At 44.0% G+C, this 20,212-nt stretch overlaps 1 protein-coding gene across 2 annotated transcripts in view; it reads left to right on the top strand.

The window, feature by feature from the left end:
* IQGAP1 (IQ motif containing GTPase activating protein 1) overlaps window positions 1-20,212 on the top strand; it is a 424,957-nt gene that overhangs the window by 229,515 nt on the left and 175,230 nt on the right. For both annotated transcript variants that reach the window (XM_069222592.1, XM_069222593.1), the window contains 4 exons: window positions 7,162-7,325; window positions 14,916-15,006; window positions 17,029-17,196; window positions 18,998-19,140. In XM_069222592.1, coding sequence (XP_069078693.1) covers window positions 7,162-7,325; window positions 14,916-15,006; window positions 17,029-17,196; window positions 18,998-19,140 — 566 coding nt within the window. The remainder of the gene's footprint in view (window positions 1-7,161; window positions 7,326-14,915; window positions 15,007-17,028; window positions 17,197-18,997; window positions 19,141-20,212) is intronic.

Below are 20,212 nucleotides of genomic sequence, written 5' to 3'. Positions count from 1 at the left end.
AGAAAATTAGATTCCTGCAACTACAAGAAGAAGGACTGCCTAGCTGAAAACCCCTGCAGAGGAAGATCAGAAGACGACTACTGCCTTGGCCCCAGAAACTCACCGGCCTGTCTCCTGCCTTCCAAAGATCCTGCTCCAGCGACGCCTTCCAAAGGGACCAGCGACCTCGACATCCTCTGAGGACTGCCCCTGCTTCGAAAAGACAAGAAACTCCCGAGGACAGCGGACCTGCTCCAAGAAAGGCTGCAACTTTGTTTCCAGCAGCTTTAAAGAACCCTGCAAGCTCCCCGCAAAAGGCGTGAGACTTGCAACACTGCACCCGGCGACCCCGACTCGGCTGGTGGCGATCCAACACCTCAGGAGGGACCCCAGGACTACTCTAAGACTGTGAGTACAAAAACCTGTCCCCCCTGAGCCCCCACAGCGCCGCCTGCAGAGGGAATCCCGAGGCTTCCCCTGACCGCGACTCTTTGAATCCTAAGTCCCGACACCTGGGAGAGACCCTGCACCCGCAGCCCCCAGGACCTGAAGGACCGGACTTTCACTGGAGGAGTGACCCCCAGGAGTCCCTCTCCCTTGCCCAAGTGGAGGTTTCCCCGAGGAACCCCCCCCTTGCCTGCCTGCAGCGCTGAAGAGATCCCTAGATCTCCCATTGACTTCCATTACAAACCCGACGCTTGTTTCTACACTGCACCCGGCCGCCCCCGCGCTGCTGAGGGTGAAATTTCTGTGTGGACTTGTGTCCCCCCCGGTGCCCTACAAAACCCCCCTGGTCTGCCCTCCGAAGACGCGGGTACTTACCTGCAAGCAGACCGGAACCGGGGCACCCCCTTCTCTCCATTCTAGCCTATGTGTTTTGGGCACCACTTTGAACTCTGCACCTGACCGGCCCTGAGCTGCTGGTGTGGTGACTTTGGGGTTGCTCTGAACCCCCAACGGTGGGCTACCTTGGACCAAGAACTGAACCCTGTAAGTGTCTTACTTACCTGGTAAAACTAACAAATACTTACCTCCCCTAGGAACTGTGAAAATTGCACTAAGTGTCCACTTTTAAAACAGCTATTTGTGAATAACTTGAAAAGTATACATGCAATTTTGATGATTTGAAGTTCCTAAAGTACTTACCTGCAATACCTTTCGAATGAGCTATTACATGTAGAATTTGAACCTGTGGTTCTTAAAATAAACTAAGAAAAGATATTTTTCTATACAAAAACCTATTGGCTGGATTTGTCTCTGAGTGTGTGTACCTCATTTATTGTCTATGTGTATGTACAACAAATGCTTAACACTACTCCTTGGATAAGCCTACTGCTCGACCACACTACCACAAAATAGAGCATTAGTATTATCTATTTTTACCACTATTTTACCTCTAAGGGGAACCCTTGGACTCTGTGCATGCTATTCCTTACTTTGAAATAGCACATACAGAGCCAACTTCCTACAGATGCTATGGAGGAACTTTTACAATACCTACCAGAAGAACATCGTAAAAGAGGAGTAGAAATTGTAAGTGAGGGACAAACAATTTATAATAACTCCATTTCATGTGCACGTGATGCTGCTGATATAGCAGCATGTAGTATTAACACAGGTGTCATCATAAGGCGACATGCCTGGCTCAGATGCTCACGGTTTAAACAGGAGGCACAGCAGGCAGTTTTTAAACATGCCTTTTGATAAAGAGCATTTATGTGGTCCACAAGTGGATACCACACTTGAAAAATTAAATAAAGATAAAATGCCAGAGCTATGGGAGCCTTACAAGCCAGCACACATTATACAGATAACAGGCCTTTGTTTAAAGCAGAAGTATGTTATTGCATTTTTTAAAAGGTAACAGTACTGAACTGCAATGTTTAAATAAGTCTAGACCTATTTAAACATTCCCATCTTTATAAAATAATTGAAAAATTCTAAGGGGGGGGCAATTATTTTTATTTTTCGCATCCGGTGGGGGCGCGGTATTAAAAAGTTTTGAGACCACTGCTTTAGAGGATCATATAGAGCAGTGGTTCCCAACCTTTTGACTTCTGTGGACCCCCACTTCATCATTAATCTAACCCAGGGACCCCCACTGAATCATCACTGGAATCTGGGGATCCCCCACTGAGTCATTACTGGAAGCTTGGGACCTAATTTGTCAATATTTATTAATAGTTTTTAATATTTTTAGCAGTCGCGGACCCTTTGAGAAGGCTTCGCGGACCCCCAGGGGTCCCCGGACCACAGGTTGGGAGCCACTGATATAGAGGAAACAATAATAAGGGAAGAGGAAATCCATCTACATCTAGAGGCTCCTCATCCGTCACTAAACAATTGCTTACAACAAACAATACTAATATACAACACTCCTGTAGGGGGAAGGTTGCAAATGCTTTACCCCCAATGGACTCAGATTACCACAGATCATTGGGTACTTCAAATTATCCAAAATGGTTATTGTGTGGAGCTCATTTCCACTCCACCAAATATACCTCCTCGTACTCACAGACTCTCACAAAGATCATCTCACTCTTCTCAAAGAGGAAGTACATCCACTTCTTCTAAAAGGAGCTATAGAACCCACACCATTACAATACCAAGGAACAGTTTACTCCCTGTATTTTCTAATTTCCAAAAAAGGCGGGTTTCTCAGACCAATGTTAGATCTCACACCTTTAAACCACTGGTCACTCGTTGAGATGTTATTCCTTTATTACAACTAGGTGACTTCATGGCAGCGTTAGACCTAAAGGACGCTTACTTTCACATTCCTATTCATCCTGCACACCTCAAATACCTAAGATTTGTAGTGCAGGAAACCATTACTAATTCAAAGTATTACCATTCAGAGTCACAACTGCTCCCAGAGTATTCACAAAATTCCTCACAGTGGTTTCAGCACATCTCAGAAGAAAACAGATTAATTTTTTCCCTTATTTGGACGATTGGCTCATCAAAGCCAATTCATTCACAGAGTGTCAAAAACATACTCAAACTACAATTTGTCTCTTACACTCTCTGGGGTTCACCATAAATTAGGGCAAATCTCATCTGCAACCTTACCAAATACAACCCTCTCTGGGAGCTATCCTAAATACACAATTAGGAATAGCCTTTCCCAACCCAAACCGGGTCCAAGCTTTTCAAACATTGATTGCAATAATAAAACAGAACCAAACATACACAGTAAGAACTATTGTGATATGGTTAGGAATGATGACATCTTGCATTGCCATAGTGCCTCATGTCATATGCTTCCCCTTCAACAATGTCTTTCTCGTCAATGGTCTCAGGCATAGGGTCAAATGGAAGATCTAGTTTTTGGTCGACCACCAGACATATCTTTAGTATTTACAAGTATTTCCTATGCCCTCCTGTACACAGCCAAACTGTGCATTTCATACAACGGGAAAGCACATTTCTTCACAGACGCCAAATCCTCTCTGAAATTCGGCAAGCATATTACACAGCTTCCTCTCACAGCACACTTCTTACAACGTTTACGTTACAATCGTGTAGCGCTAACCTGGGCTGGTAAACAACCTCATATCAGATGGGACCTCCTTACTCTACCAGGGTGACCTGGCTGCAGTCGATATGTTACTCTACGCAATGTGTGCCCAGGCATTGTATCTAAATTTTTTGATTTACCTGATGCCTTTCCAGCCCCTTGTGGCCGTGTAGGCTGATTTTGCTGACCCTTAGCCATTAGCCACTGCCCTCTTTCAGCCCTAGAGGGCACCAAGGGTGGAGATAGATACCGTGGAATGCCTTCATTGGGCATGGGACAGTATGCGGAGGCGCGCTGGGCTGTTTTGTATCTACGCACCCTCCATACCTCTCAGATGCAATCCTCAGCTGCCTCCTCTACTTGATCCTGGCGCTAGAGCGAGGGCCTACGGGAGGGAGCTTATGACCTTTTCCAGCCTATACCCAGAAGACCACTTTATACTGCCCTTTGAGGTCACTGTGGCCTCAACCCTCACAGTGCTGAGATACTGCTGTATCATCAACTCTGAGCAACCTGCCGGGTGTTGCATATTACCTTCCCTGCTCCCACCAGACACTCCAGGCACTTAAACATATGGTCACCAACCCCTCACTGTGCAAGCACGTGACTCGTTATATATATAACTTTATGCAATGCACTGCGCTGATAGCAACCCCTATTGTCCGCGCAGATTGGGATAAGGACATTGATTCCACTCCCCTCCAATTACTGTTGTGGTGAGACAGACCTCCTATCGCCTAATTACAGGCACGGGTCATACACTTCAAATTTCTACATGGCCTATACCGTACTCCAAAGCAGCTCTTCAGGGTGGGACTCGTGGCGGAGGCCCGCTGCCTGAGATGCAGATCACCACAGGCCACCTTTCCAGATCTTGCCTGGGAATGCCCCAGGGTGGTTCGGTTTTGTGAGGGGGTATTTTCCCCCATACATACTGTTACTGAACGTACGCTGCTGAACGTTCCCCTGGTGGGCCTCTTGGGCTACATTAAGGACGCACCAGCCTGAGACCGTCTTACTGGCATGCTCCTTCTTTTCGCCAAACGCACTGTCGCCATACACTTGGGCCGACAATCAGTTCCGACTGTTGATGCCTGGCGATGGGGCCTTGCATTCTGCCAGGCGCAACTACCTATAGTCTGGGAACAGATGCTGATCTTCGCTCAGCCCCACGCTCTTCAACGTTTACATGGCCCCCCTCGCCAACATCGCACGAACCCACCACATCAACATAGTTTCCTACGCAGACGACACTCAGCTCATCCTCTCCCTCACGAAAGACCCTATAACTGCAAAGAACAACCTCCACAATGGACTTCACGCCATCGCCAGCTGGATGGAATCAAGCCACCTCAAGTTAAACACAGACAAGACAGAAATCCTCATCTTTGGCACCAACCCCTCAACTTGGAATGACTCCTGGTGGCCCACCTCCCTAGGAACAGCGCCCTCACCCACCACCCACGCACGCAACCTAGGCTTCATCTTGGACTCCACACTCAGCATGACTCAGCAGGTCAATGCCATCTCCTCTTCCTGCTACAACACTCTCCGCATGCTCTGCAAAATCTTCAAGTGGATTCCCGTTGAAACCAGGAAAACTGTCACCCACGCCCTAGTCAGCAGCCGATTGGACTACGGAAACGCCCTATATGCAGGAATAACAACCAAACTCCTAACAAAACTGCAAAGAATCCAGAACACATCCGCCCGCCTCATTCTGGACATCCCACGCCATGACCACATTTCCCCCCACCTCAGAGACCTTCACTGGCTACCAGTGTCAAAGAGGATTACCTTCAAACTCCTCATCCACGCACACAAGGCCCTCCACAACACAGGCCCAGCCTACCTCAATGACAGACTCACCTTCCACACCCCCACACGCAATCTTCGCTCCACCAGCCTCGCCTCCATCCCCTGCATCCGCCGCACCACCGCCGGAGGAAGATCCTTCTCTCACCTAGCCGCCAAGTCCTGGAACTCCCTACCGCTCCACCTTCACCAGACCCAAGACCTCTTGACATTCAGGAAACGCCTCAAGACATGGCTCTACGACCAGTACCTCCCCCTCCCCCCCCCCCCCCAGCGCCTGGAGACCCTAACGGGTGATTAGTGCGCTCTATAAATCCTTGATTGATTGATTGATGCGCTCTTGCCCAATTGGGAGCCTTTCTTCTCCTTCATGCACCAGAGGGACGGCCCTGTGTCCTCTCCGGATGGCAGCCATGTGCCTGCTAGCCCTCACCACTCCCAACACCACCTGGGGTTTGACCGCCGGATGTCCCGCCCCCACGCTTGCGGATACATGCACCTACCGCCTTGCTGTTGTTGCCCCACAAATAGACTGTCCCTTTCACTGCTGTGTTAGGACTGAGTGCACTAAGTCGGTCTTCGCGATGTGAGAGCACTGTGGTTGAGCTATGCCTAAGTGTTTTTATATCAAGCGCTGATGTGTAACTGTGTACCCTTTTTTCTTTACCCCACCTTCTACCTTGATACCACACCTCCCCCATTTCCACTCATCCTTCTCGATTTCCTGTATCAGTTGTACGTGGTTGTATTTTTTTCTTCTGTACTTTTGTACGTCAAAAATCAATAAAAACAATGAAAACAAATCTTGTAAGTTCATTTATTTGAACTACTTATCTAGCAACCAATTAAGGACTTTAGAAGCACCAGGCAAAGTATATTTGGCTAAAGTAGCAGGGTAGGGCGCGATTTTACTAAAACTTCCAATGTTACTTGTCTTAGTCACCGAGAAGGAGTTAGTAACTGTTTGTGTCATGATTTCCATAGTATCATACCTCCCTGTCGATGCAAGGATGTTAAGGACCATACATGTAATAGTCAAATGAGGTTTGAGGCATTTTTACAAAATCTTTTTTCAGCCCGCCTGGCAATATGGTAAATGACTTCCACTTTCCAGGATCCCTGATGCTGAAATGCTTCTATTGCTCCCTGTAGTTTGTGTGGGTCTGTGGAAAGGGGAGCGACTGAGAAACAGTCTCCGATATGAATTTAGATAGCCAAGTTTATAGATTTACTGAAGTGCGACAGGAGGAATTTCTACGGAATGCACAATACCTAGAACTTGATCCACTCCTGTTCAGGAAGCCAGCAGAGAAATTTAAGATTGAACAGAAGTAAATTATTCTGCTGCATTTCTTCCTTGCTACGCCCCTTGTGCAGTGGCTGTGAAAGTTTACCATAACCACCCATTATAATGCAGACCTTACGGTGAAATTAAAGGATGGGTATCAGCCGTAGCTAAGGAGTTGGCAAGAGTGATGCTTTTGTCACTGCAGCAGCTTGTGTGCTATCAAAAATCCTCTTGGCCTTAGAGAATCCCTAACGTACCTAACTATTTATTGCTTGAAGAAGGGGTAGAAGTCTGATTGCTATGCTAGCTCAGGCTTAAGATCAAAAGCAGTTTTATCCTGAGTTAGCCAGAGCCCGTCAGTGGCCCACTATTTTATATATAGGATTGAGCAGAGCATCTTTTATTAATACTAAGCTATCCCAGCAGTACAAGGATCTTGTTTATTCTTTATTATGAACTATCAAATGTGTTTTTGTTTATAAACAATGACGATTTTCCCAGCTAACAGCGTAATATTTCAGACCTTCTAGCCTAAAAATATTCAAACTTTGATTTGCAGGGATTTTAGCAATTGGACTTATTAACGAAGCTCTGGATGAAGGGGACCCGAGGAAAACTCTGGCAGCTTTGCAGTTGCCAGCAGCCAAACTGGAGGGTGTGGAACCTGACGTGGCGCAGCACTACCAGGATACTCTGGTCCGTGCCAAGAGAGAAAAGGCACAGGTAAGAAGTGGGCACAGCTCCTTTTCAACCTGGCAATGGAAAATTGTCGTGATCAGTAAATCACAGGAATGGGATCAAAGCGACAAACTTGTTTTACTAGAATATCTGCATAGAAGGAGCCTCAGCAGTACGCAAGTAACTGACGAGTAGAGAAACCTGTAACAAAGTGGCAGTTCTGGGCTCAGATCCCTCGGGGCTCTTGTTGTGATGCAGAGTGGCGGAAATCATCCGAGCTCCACATGACTCGGGAAGTGGACGTAGCTCAGGGTCAGCTTGGTGGCTTCCTGTGAGCTTCTGGTTCTCTGCCACCTCTCTAGCTGCAGCCTTAGTGCAGTGCGCCCATGTTCAATGGCCAAATGAGGCAGCCGTCCTAATTTTTCAAACGCCTTTGTGAATGTCATACATTCTTAAAAACAGAATACACGTTGTTACCTTAACCCAATACTGAGTGGCGTGCTTAGCGAAACTGTAAATTAGAAATCTGTAGTTTAAAAAGTAAGACTGTATGTGACAAAGTGCGCTCACAATGTGCATAGTGTGTTAAAGATAATATAAAAAAAATAGTAAAAGGCAGAATATGTGCAAAGTTTACCATCCAAAACCCTCTTGATGTGCAGAAATTCTACCCTTATCACTGGGAAACTGGTATCGAAAAGACTTCTGCATGTTTCTAATAATTTAAAGCTGCTGTGATTACCTCTTTTGGAGAAATTATAGTGAGCACCATGTCCAACACCGTTTTCATTTGTTTCAGTAAATTGGTGGGCACTTACGCTTTTTGATATCTCTCACTATGGCAAATGAGCACATTTAAAGGAGATTTTTAAGGCTGGAATAGTGACGTGGACAAAAAGGGTTCACTTGATAACTGCAGTAATATAAGAAGAACGCAGGCTCCATGAGCATTAGCTGTGTGATCTGTTTTCTATTCTGGACAGAATCAGCAGGTCAGTTTGCTATGATAAATGTTATCTATTCATGATAAACACTTTCATTGTAAAGGGTATAGGTTATATCCTGTCTCTCATTGATAACATATGCGCTCTTCGATGTATAGGATCTGAGTGTCTGTATCCGCTGCCGAAGGTGTGAACAGGCAAAGCATAGTCATGTTGCCCAGTAAAACGGCATCCCGTTCCTAGGCTTGAATGTACCCGTGCCAGGACACTGGCAGAGTGGGCGGGTTCTGCCTTAGTTCTCTGCGTCCTGCCACTCGCCTGTCGTGCCCAGGGAGTGGCTCCACGGACTGTGATGTAAGGGGTATAAGCCCCAGGTGTGCTGAGAGCTCTCCTGCTCCTGTTCGATGTGGCATTTTGCTTTGCTTCTTTGGACACTCAGAGTCCAGTGTCGGTAGAAATTAGATGCACAGAATGTGTACATTAGGACAAATAATGGACAATGTTCGCACAATAAACCAACAGAACATTGTAAAGAAAGGGCTGGGGGCGCGGACGGTGCTGGGAATAAGAAAGGGGCGAGCTCTCTCGGTTTGCGTCGAGGAGAGACGTGCAGCTTCCCCTGGGAAGTGACGGTAGTGGTGAACTCACTTCCCCAATAGCCTGTCCTTTGACGATGCATCTGAGGGAGAATTGGAGGCGCTTGGAAAGTGTTAAACAAGTCCAGGAACTGACTTTCAGCTAAAGCATTTCCTGCAGCGGCGGAAGCGGAGTGAAACGAGCCATTCTTCCAGTGAGCACCAGTGGCCGGTGCCAGGCTGGCCGCCCTGTTCACATTCGATGACATTGCCTTATTTAGGCATGCACTTGGCTGCAGGGCCTCCTCCCTCATGCCTCATACAGTCATTTTTAGAAAGTGAAATAACGCCAGGGCCAAATTTGACATAAATAAGTGGGCTGTGCGCGTGGAATCACTGGGTCTACAAATAGTTTCACGCTATTTTTGGTTTGTAGGAACCCCAGCAGCACAGACCTGCTTAGTTTCTCCTGGGATGGTGGTCCACCTTTCTAGTAGGTTGGACAAACCTCCGGGTGCTTCGTAGGACGTGTAGGGAGCTGTGTTTCCGGTGGAAAGGCAGGTGGGATGTTCATTGGCAAATCGCAGTGATTAAGGTCCGAAGACTGCAGTTAGCTCATTTTAATTTGTATTCGATCCTCCCAAGAGAGAAGGCAAGGGGTGTTAATTAAAGCTCGTCTTTTGCAGAAGAACATGTGATTATACACATCCATCACTAGCTGTTCATCATTGGATGCTGAGAGCAACGTAGTAAAAAGTGTGCTTTTAAATGCAAATCGAGAAAAGGAAATCATGTAATGTCAGCGGTTGATTGAATGTGCAGATAAATTAAATATTTGTAAAGAGCAGTGTGAGTATTTCGATCCGACTGGAAGATTCGTGTCTGCGGGTAATATTTCATATTTTCCGTGGCGTGAGTTGAGGGGTTTGCAGGAAAGTTTGACGGACTCAGTCTGAAACTTGCAGGAATGCCCAAGAAGAAGCAGGTGGAGTGGAAAGTGAAAAATCCCGCAACGTGTGATGGGTTCTCGTCAGACCGTGGAGGCTTTGTGAAGCGTGTGTTTTCTTCTGCCCGTGGGGAATAGTCTGTGTTTGAACGTAAATGGCTGTTCAGCGTGACATTGTCTCAAAATCGAAAGCCTTGTAGCCTGCACAACGGCAAGGCCTTTTCAGTGAACACTGCGGCTTCTGTACAACCCTATTTATAGTCGTCCTTAACCTTGAGCTGCCAGCATAGATCTCCCATCGCTTGCTTTATTTTATTTGCATCCTTTCTTTGGGCGTTTGCGTTCTATTTTCATTATATTTGTATTGTGCACCGTGGTTTCTTCTTGTGGGGTTAGTTAGCTTTACTGCCTTATTTTTAGAATTTCTTCCAGTGTCCACCATTTGAAATGTAGATGTGTCTCAAAGCACCTATATCATAGACTAATGCAAATATCACTTTTAACAAGTAAAAGTCCTATTGAAGAATTGGTACTTCTCTTTAAAAATCAATAAATGGAGGTACTCAGTCTCCCTTCCTGTTTTGAACCTTTCTCACCTCCCTTTTTCATAGAGCAGTTCTTTAGCCACTGCGTATGATAATTTCCTGCTCCTCTTCACTGCTCCTCTCTGGCATGCTGATCAAGTCTCTTTGCACTACTGGGTTTTCGCACTACTACTACCCTGCATTCGTGGCTGGCTTAATGGAGGGTTCATCCCATCTTGGTTGTCTGCCAGGCACAGAAAGAGTGCCTCTCAAGTCTTCAGTCAGAGTTGGAGCTTTCCTACCAACTCCTTTGTTGACTGCCTGAAACCCAAACCCTACAGCCACTGCAGTCTGTATCGTGCTTCCAGGAAGATCCACTAGTGAGCTACCCTAGAAGGAATACATATTTTTGATGGGCAAAATTAACTTAATTATGGACTCTTTGTTTTTGTCATTTTCACTGAACAATAATTAATTACAGCAAACAATACAAGTGTTGGTATGGTCAGTTTTCACTTGCATGTATGTTTTACTGACAAATGTATTATCATTTGCCATCTATATGTAAGTACATTTATTTGTTTTGATTAATTAAAATCGTACAAAAGAGAAAACAGTGAGTAAACAAGCATTTGTAATGCAGTAGGTCTCGCATTTGCTTGAGTTAGAGCTAGTGTTGTAAATTCATAACTGGACTTTTCTTGACACATAAATTGGTCAACCAGGCCTCAAAATTTGATCTCTTCTGGCCACATAATTCCAGTGGCCTTGCATATAACTAAAGCACTTCTATTTGCCTTCTTCATCTGTCTGCAGCAAAAAATGAAAATATTGCCATTTATCATCCTAATTTAAACCAGCCATGCTAATGTCGATGTCAATAGAATACAACTTCCACCACCCCTCCCTCAGAGCTGCTGGCTGGCTAGCACAATTCTCCCCCCCCCCCAAAAAAAAATGTGGCACAACCCTCCTCCGACATCAACTATGGAAGAAAGCTCCAGATTATTTATTTTTTTGTTTTTTTCGAAACAAACGTCTCCCCGGTTGTTTGTTTCTGAAAAACATGTAAACACACTTTCACTGCCCACTAACATTCTTGCACCAAACACACTAGCTTCACTCATGTGGATTGGCAAATAAAGTGCTTCCAATGGGCACATGGAGCACACAACACCTGCCAGATTTTTGCTCTCTTAAGGAGTTGTTAGGGTCTTGTGGTGTTAGGGCATGGGCAGAAGAGTAGGCAGGGGTTAGAGTACGCCAGTCCCTGGGCATAGCAGTAGACAGAAGCTGGAGGTAGAGTGGCCAGGGGGTCGAGTGTATGTGCCTGTCACTGAAGAAAAACCCACCTCCTCATGTTTGTGGAGGTTATTAAATGACAAAGTGAACTTAACTCAGCTCACCCTGTGTTCACCATGTGAGCTATTTGTGTAAAATGGATGTGCTGCATAACTGAATAGCAGAGCTTAGGGAAAGAGAAGTAGATGTGTGACCAGCATGACAAAGACAGCTGATGCAGAATGCAGATTAAGTAAAAACAACTAATGGAGAATAGTACAACAGGAAGAAGGTGTGGCTGGAACTGAGGACCTGGGTTTGAGTCACTGCGTCAGCTCAACATCACTCAATCTCCCTGTGCATCTAAAAAATGAATATATCCTTGTGTAATGTTGCTGGTACTCAGGTAAAGCCTCCAATACCTTCGCAAAGTTAAAACAACTAATTAACTAAACAAGTAATTAAGTTAACAAGCCATCCTCTGTTCTTGCTGTCAGCACCAGGATCGTAGTCAGGCAGCTTACATATTAACCTGCACCCACCTTATTACTCTTTGTTAAATGTTAAGCCTGCAGACGTGCATTTCATGAGCTTATCAGCTGAAATGGGGAAGATGGTTTCCTGGTTAGACAAGAAAGCAAAAAAACATAGAGATGCTGCACAAAATCCTGCAGAGTCATATGTACTCCGACTTGGAGGGAAACATCTACTTACACATTTAACTCCGTTCTCAAGGAAGGGTGGGAGCCAGGCAGCTGAGAGAGGGCACAGAGAGTACTCAAAGGCCAAATGTGACCAGGACAACAGCCTGACGATAGCCTTGTTTACAGCTAAGCTAAACTCAAAACAAGAATGCTTTGCAAATGAAATGGGAATCTTCCCAGGATATGAGCAGGAAACAAAGTAAAACAAAAAAGTTCCCTACAGCCCAGATGAACAGGACAAAGGGTAATTATACAGCAGTTGGTCATTGCTCCCACACAGAAGAAGGAGGGACAAAGAGGCATGATTGACCACTAGCAAACAAGGATTTTTAAATTACACTTAAACTAACAAATGAAATATCTGGAAGCCCATAGAAGAAGTATTCTTAAAAGTATACAAGAAGTCATACGCTTACGCTCGACCTAAAAAGAAACTAAAAAGCTTTGATAGAAGAGTTAAAGAAAGATGAAGGCAAATCAGACATGCCAGTTAATAACTTTGAAGTACCCTGTGCACTGTTTAAAGTTTATCAAGAACCATGGTCCGTCAGGAAGGATGTGTTAAAAGAAGGTTAAAGTGTAAGTTACCAGCCTTAAATATGCTTGGGTGCAGTCTGAGTGAAGTAGAAAGGTCCCTGATGGGCCAGGAAAGTCTCTAGGTTATGTTGATGATAATTCTACTGTGGCTAGCAGCCTGACCCAGAATTCCAACTGGCCCACAAAGGGAATATGATTAACAGAAAGACCAGCGACACATTAATGACTCAGTTGCTAATTAAAATGAGATTTTTGTTCAAATATGTTTAAAACTTTAATGCGACAGTTCAGAATAGGGTCGTCGGACTCTAGCCAGGAGATGACGGCCTGCCGACATGTGTGGATCCCTTTATCCTGTAGCTTAGGTTTGAGGATACTCTTCCTCTCCTCCTCCATTTTTGGGCTGATGCAAATTATGTGCTCAAGATCATTTTTATATGAGCCGCATAGGCAGCTGTTTCTGTCACCAGAGTACAGTAAAGCAAGTTTATCAGTAGAGTTGGAGGGCAGCCCAGGCAACACCGCAACAATTTGAGCTTCAAGTGGAATGGGTAAGTACGAGATAACTATGACGCTTGTTTTAGTTTGGAGTAGCTGTTTATGGCCATCCAAGCATGGCTTCTTGTCTGCTAGCTTAACTTTGTCTTCAAGTAGTGATATTCTAGCTGTTGCTAAATTGATTACTTTTCTGAAGGCACTGTAAGACAACGGTAAGGTCCAGAGGTTTCCAAGATGCAATTTGGCTAGGCTATCTGGAAATTGCATGCAAATATTGTTCAAAGTGTTTAAAAATAAATCACGAATTCCGTTAAATAAACAAATGAAACGTTTTTGTGCACTCCTATGAGTGTTATAAATTACACATAAACTGTAGTGTTCCTTATTCAGGACTCCTTTATATGACAAGCATTTTAAGTCAGCATTATTTTGCCACCAAGTGGAAACACACCATCAGATGAAATGTGGGCACACCTTCTGGTTTTGGGCAAAGGTAATAGGTGTCTTTCTTCGGTTCCAGGTAGTTCCATACTCGGTCCTGATGAAGACCCTATTAGCTGTAAAGAAAGCACACGCTTCTTAAGGGGGTCGAAATGTCGAAGGCTTATATGCTTCCTGTAATGAAAGTCCACTCTTTGGGCATTCAAGGACAGATTAAAATGAGCCCATTTATGAGAGACAGAAAATTTGGTTATATTGGACTGGCCCGTCAAAGAGTCTGAATTGTTTTGTGTTCTTTTCTATGAATATACGATCACTTCTTTTTCCTTGATGCACTGCACAAGCACCTTTTTTGACCTTATTGTTGGATCATATGATTTATTGTTATTCAATGACTATGAAATATGTCATCCATTCAGTAACTACGTTGTTCGGGCCCACCTGCTTTGTGATTTATTTCTACGTATGAATTAACTTTGCAAGCATTTGTGCAACTATTGCATTTGGTGATTTGAGACACATTCGACAGAAACACCTTTCTTTATGTACTGCTTAGAAAAGAGACAATGAGAGAGCCTCCCCGTCACATACTACATTCATATCCTCTTGTTAGCAGCATGCAGCACTCCTTTGTCTTGACTTCTCCTAAAAGGAATCTTCCTGGTTCAGTTATAGCTCATCAGGTAGAGTTTTCATTACTGGGTAGAAAACTGGACCCTGGGCATTCCAGCGCTGCAACTATGGCTGTAATGCCACTTGAAACGTCATATCAGTAGGTATGCATTTCTGGGAATGGTTAAGCTAAAAACGGTGAAATTTATATCATAAGTTTCATACTAGTCAGTTGAATTGTACAATGTACCTGTTTGAAAACTCAGCTTTTGTGGCAACCTTTTAATATACTTTTAAACTGTCTGTGTTTCGCGACTCCTGAAAAAAAGTATGTTCATACGATTCACATTTTGCCAACCTATGTTTATCTTGTTCATGTATTGCATTTCTAAAAATGTAATGTAATGTGTGCCTCTGTGTTGTAGTGGGAGAGTAACTCCTGTGCATTAGTCATGCAGAGGGATGAGGAAGGCTGGCATATTCGCATGCTTACTAAATACTTTTGGAGCTCAGACAGACCCAAACTTCTATATGAAAACCATTCAAGGCCCTTCCTTTTTATTTGTGCTACAGGAGACCCAGGATGAGTCTGCTGTCTTGTGGTTGGATGAGATCCAGGATGGAATTCACCGGTCCAATAAGGAGACTGAGGATGCTCAGCGATGTACGTATCCAGCCTGAGATTCTTCCGAAATGAAATCTGGCCTGTAATTACTTTTCTTGGAGGCTTGGGGAGATGAAGGGGAGCATACAAAGGGGTGTGGCGGCTTGGGGACACTAGCAACTTGGGTGTATAAGTATACTGATTCTTCTCTCATTTCTGCAAAAGGCATAGCCTGCGCCCCTGAAATGCAGAAATACAAGGGTATCTTCAATGCATCTTTGCAATGTACGTGCATCAAAGGAGCGGCTGTAGCACAAAACACTTCATTTTATTAAAACACTTTCTATTTTCTCTAGAGAAGTAATGTCAGAAATGCAACTCTGCTCTGTTGCATGCTTCAATAGCACAGCAAGATAGCTGACACCAATCTTCCCCTCCTATCCAGAGTACCTAAAGAGAAGAAATACTACGATGATTCCACTTTTATTTACATTCTCCAAAACAATTATTATCGTATTGACAATCCGCTCAACTTTTTGTGTTGAAGCAATTGGTAATCTATTCTTTAACCCTTCTGCTCTCCTCTAGGAGTATAGACTCGCCCGACTGCTGTTCCCTTCTACTGTTGTCTCTCCCACCGAGGCAGTTTACATTGGCCTCACCAGTGGGTCATACTTACCTCTAAGGGCATTGTGCAGTCAGCATCCATTCTTCTGTGGTCTCTTCCTCAGAAATCTTTTCCATTGACCCCCACACTGACAGTCCATTATTCTCTAGGCTTTCTGCAGAGGCAGCTTTCAAGGACCTCGCTGGTAATCCTTTATATTACAGTCTGTCACACAGCGGCAACGCACACTGACCCTCACCACCGTCCAGTCCACTCCCACAAAGGCAATTTACATGGACCTCAACGACGGTTCATTCTTCTCTAGTTTTTTTTTGTTGCAAATGCAAAGTGCAGTGACTAGCTATTGTGCTCTAGTTTATTCCCCAGAGGCGTATTCCCTTGACCCCACATTAACTGTCCGTTCTTCTCTAATCCATCCCAAAGGCACTTTGCACTGATTGCCCATCCCTATTTTGCCAATAGACGACATAAATCACTCACTATCAGTACTTCTTAAGAGGCCCCACAGTGTCAGTGAATACTGACTTTGTTTACAGGTGTTATGAAAACTGTAGGTCCTGTTAGTTTCAGACCACAGGCACTTCTATTTGTCTATAAATCTGAAGGAGAATATCTCCTCTCAGCTGCTGTACCTTTCTGTGCTTTCCAAAAGGAAGCAACTACCATGAGCCACATTTGTGTTTCTCTTTTTCCAAGTTAGACCCTCAGTCTCCTTCCGATGCCAATCCTTGTTGGGCATAACCGGGAGTTTCCATCTGAATCAGAATCCAAGTTCTTACAGCAGTACCACACCTCACAGTTTGTGCCTGCACGAGTTGCAGGTAAAACCTAAAAGAATTTGTGCAGCCAAAAAGCACACATTCACAGGTGAGGTACCTTGGAACAGGGGGAACCCATAGTATTACCACGTTATTACTCATTCTATGGTCCGAAACTCAGAATGGTCGGCCAACTACACACCCCGTAGCTGCCTCACATTATGCTATGGGTGTTCACAGGGTCTGTGATTACTGCACTCGATAGTGTTGAAATGGACATGAGTGCCTTAGTCACTAGCAATGCCTCTGACCTCCCATTACTTTCTGTAAGCTCTCAAGGAGTCATTGTCCTCTATAAGACTTTACTCTCAGCGTGGTACAACAGAAGCCGTGCATCCGATTGCATTCTTCCTCCACTCTTGGCTCATTTTCCCCTTGGGACGAGCCCTTGCACTGTCTGCATGCTCTAGTATGGCATCAGTGTTGACCCACCTTTTGTTTACCCCATTCACTATGTGAATCCAGCACTCTACATGGCCATCCCACCATTATCCCTTTTTATATTATTGTACGTACATCTGTGTGGCATATGCTGTTTATTCAGTTGCCTTGTAGCATTCCGAGGCCCCTTTCCACACACTACTCAATTCATTGTTCTTCTGACTTTTATTGTTATCCTTTTTTTTTTTTTTACAGTTTCTGCTGGAATTCTGGCTGTTAATGAGGCAGTTGAACGTGGTGACAGTGCACAGACCTTCAGTGCCCTGCGCTCACCGGATGTTGGTCTCTACGGTGTCACACCTGAGTGTGCTGAGTCCTACCAGGCTGAGTTGTCGGAGAGCAAAAAGAAGAAAACAGCAGCAGGTGAGCTTAAAGGGATTTATTTCAATTATAATGTACATGGCTTTTTCAGAATTAAAGTATCTGACTAATCGACTTCTAAGTAGAAGTGTTTCTGGATTTTCTGCATGTCCCACGAATGCTATTATTTGCAGACTTATCTCCTTTTGTATCAGAATGGCATGCCTGTCGTCTGGTCTGTGCTCACCAATATCATTAGAAGAAGCTGAACAGCGTGTCCCTGATAAATAATTCCCGCCAAGCTGCATCAGGCTACAAACTTAATGCACCATTGTAGTCATGTCATTGCATGCATATGTCCTTCTGCTGTTCATTTGAATGTTCTAGATATTTTACCACACATTTCTACATCTATTGCCCTATTTGCAGCCGCCCCTGCAGCAGGTGTACAATACATTTTGCAAAAAACAAAATGTGGCCATCCTTTCACGTGGCTGTGGAGTGTGGGAATGGTGGCCAATGCAAATGCGCACATCTCTCAAAACGGCACCCTCTCTTGAGATCGAGTTCTGCCTGCTTCTGCAGAGAAATCTCTTTTGTGATTTCATTGTGAATTTCTCGAAAATTAAGTGCACGTGTAAAAGAAGAGTTGATTTTCTTTTTCTTCCAAATGACTGAATTTACAACACTTGCATCCTAGCGTGTTGTTCACCTTCATGTATTTTTTAGTCTACCCTATAGGCAGTTTCAGCTTCTTCTCTAGCCCCATGTAATCAAGAAAATTCTCAAATAAAAAAAAAGAGGCAAATATGCACACATACACGATGAAACTTAGGGTTAGCCCCTTCAGCCCCTGTTTTTTTCAACTGGTATTCATAGTTAGCTTTGGCCCACTGCAGCAAGCAGCAGCAGTGGGTTAACCCACTTCAGCCATTCTTGCGCTGAGTGACAGCATTTCCCTGTTTATATCCAACTAAAAGGAAATGCTTTGTGTGCCAGAACTCATGACCCAAAACTTTCCTGTGACAATGTTTTTTTTTACTTTCCATGATTTATATATTTTTTTTAATCATCCTTGTATAATTAATCTATGTCTTCATGTTATGGTATGTTGAAGCAAATAGTAGATTTTCTAGGCGTCAGTAATAACCATGTGTAGTAGTTGCTATAAAAACCAGCACGAAAAGGCAGGGGTTTGATGCAATACACAAGGTTACTTTTCTCAAAAGGTTTCTGTCCACAGGAACACCTCCTTCCCTGGCAGCTCCTTAGATTCAACTCTCCTTACAACATTCTATACTCATACAAAAACACCCCTGGGACACTCCTCACTCCACATTCTACACCTTCAAGCAGCCGAGGATACCACACCATGTTTTCCTGTAAAGTGCACTAAAACAAAAAATTGTGTATATTGCTGTTCTAAATACACCTGCCTGCTGTGAATCACGTATGCTAGCCTATTAAAACTATATTATATGATTTTTTTTAATTTTTATTTTTTATTTTAATTTTTAAATTTTATTGCAAGCATATGATTTCCATGCTCAGGTGTAATGTGTTCTTCTTGTCTGTCTTTTCACTTTTCTGGGATATGGATGCCCTTTAATAGGCCTGGCCGGCAAGCTGGTTAGATTTCTTTTTAGTTTTGCCAATAAGTCTTCCCTTGAACTGACAAAAACTATTTTATGGAGTCGTGTTCATCCCCAGTTTTATGCTCTTGTGAATTCTTGTCGACAAGAGGTTGCACATGTTTAATGCTATTTATTTAAATAGCATGAAATGCAGGCTTGCAGTATTGGTTCTTTCATACTAATTGCGATGGACTCACTCTAACACTTTCTGGGATTCATTTTGCCTGTAGGGGACAATGGCAGTGAGTGGGTTCAGCACTGGGTAAAAGGAGGCTACCACTTTTATTATAACCTACACAGCAAGGAAGGTAGATGGGAAGAGCCCCCGGGATTCGTACAGAACAACACTCAACTCTCCCGGGAGGATGTCCAGGTAAGATAAGACACTATTTGTATGACATCTTAAGTCTCTCTGAAAAAGTATACCTAGCCACAGTTTTCAATCTGACTTTGAGCCTCTCATTAATTGAAACTTGGAGAAAATATGACTTGAAAATAATGTCTAGGGTTTTTTCCACATTGTGTCTGTTGTTTAGCTAGGTCATTGTGCCACATTAATCATGCTCTGTAGTGCTCAGTGATCAGGTTACACACATCCCGCAGGAACATAGCCCAGCATGCAGTTTGGTTGGCAGACCTTCAGCGCAGGGCATGGCACATTTGGGAAGGGTAATTGTTATGGGAGATCGGAAAGCCTTGGGAAGGCAACCAATGGACTGGTGTTTAAAAGGCAATTGAGTACAGTTCTCATCAAATAGCTAGAAGAATCTGTGCTATCAGACAAAAATGTTTGTGTAAAAAGAAACGACCCCGTTCACGGGGTCAACTTGTCTGTTCCAAACCATTTCCTAAAGTCGACCATCACTGGAAAAAAAATTCGAATGTCCACATCGATAAAGGGGAGGTGAGTTGGAAAGAGTCACTGTTTGCGAGTTTGCCAAGATGAGTATGGTGACTAAAGAGGGCTAGGTTTCTCCCTTGTTTGTCAGGCATGGTTAGATTTTGGCCTAGGTTAGGAGGCAGGATATCTGTCTGCACCTTAGTTTGTACAGAAGCTCATTTAGGGCTGGATCAGAGGGTCGATTGTGAGCGCTCAGTAGGTGAAACCAAGGTGTGAGAAGGTGAAATCCGAATGCATATGGTTTATGTCTAAAAATAAAATTGAGCAGCAAAGGAAAATCTCAAATGGAGGTGTCAAGAATAAAGCTAAGGAGTAAATATGGGTTGCTAGCGTGGAAAAGAAAATGGGTGATATCAGTGGATTTCAGATCCAAAGATTTCATTTTTTTGACATGAACTAAAACGTGATCCTATCGTATGGAATGGAAGCACTAATTTGTAAATGAGGCAACAATGCAATGTACTAAATGTATTCTCACTTCAATAACATATATAACTGATTAGGGGGCCGTGTTTCAAAGATGTCCCGACCAAATACAGTCTTT

The sequence above is a fragment of the Pleurodeles waltl genome, chromosome 3_1 (assembly GCF_031143425.1).
Source record: "Pleurodeles waltl isolate 20211129_DDA chromosome 3_1, aPleWal1.hap1.20221129, whole genome shotgun sequence".
In the NCBI taxonomy this organism is placed as follows: Eukaryota; Metazoa; Chordata; class Amphibia; order Caudata; family Salamandridae; genus Pleurodeles; species Pleurodeles waltl.
The sequence above is the reverse complement of the archived record's forward strand: the minus strand, read 5'-3'. Positions and strand labels throughout refer to the sequence as shown.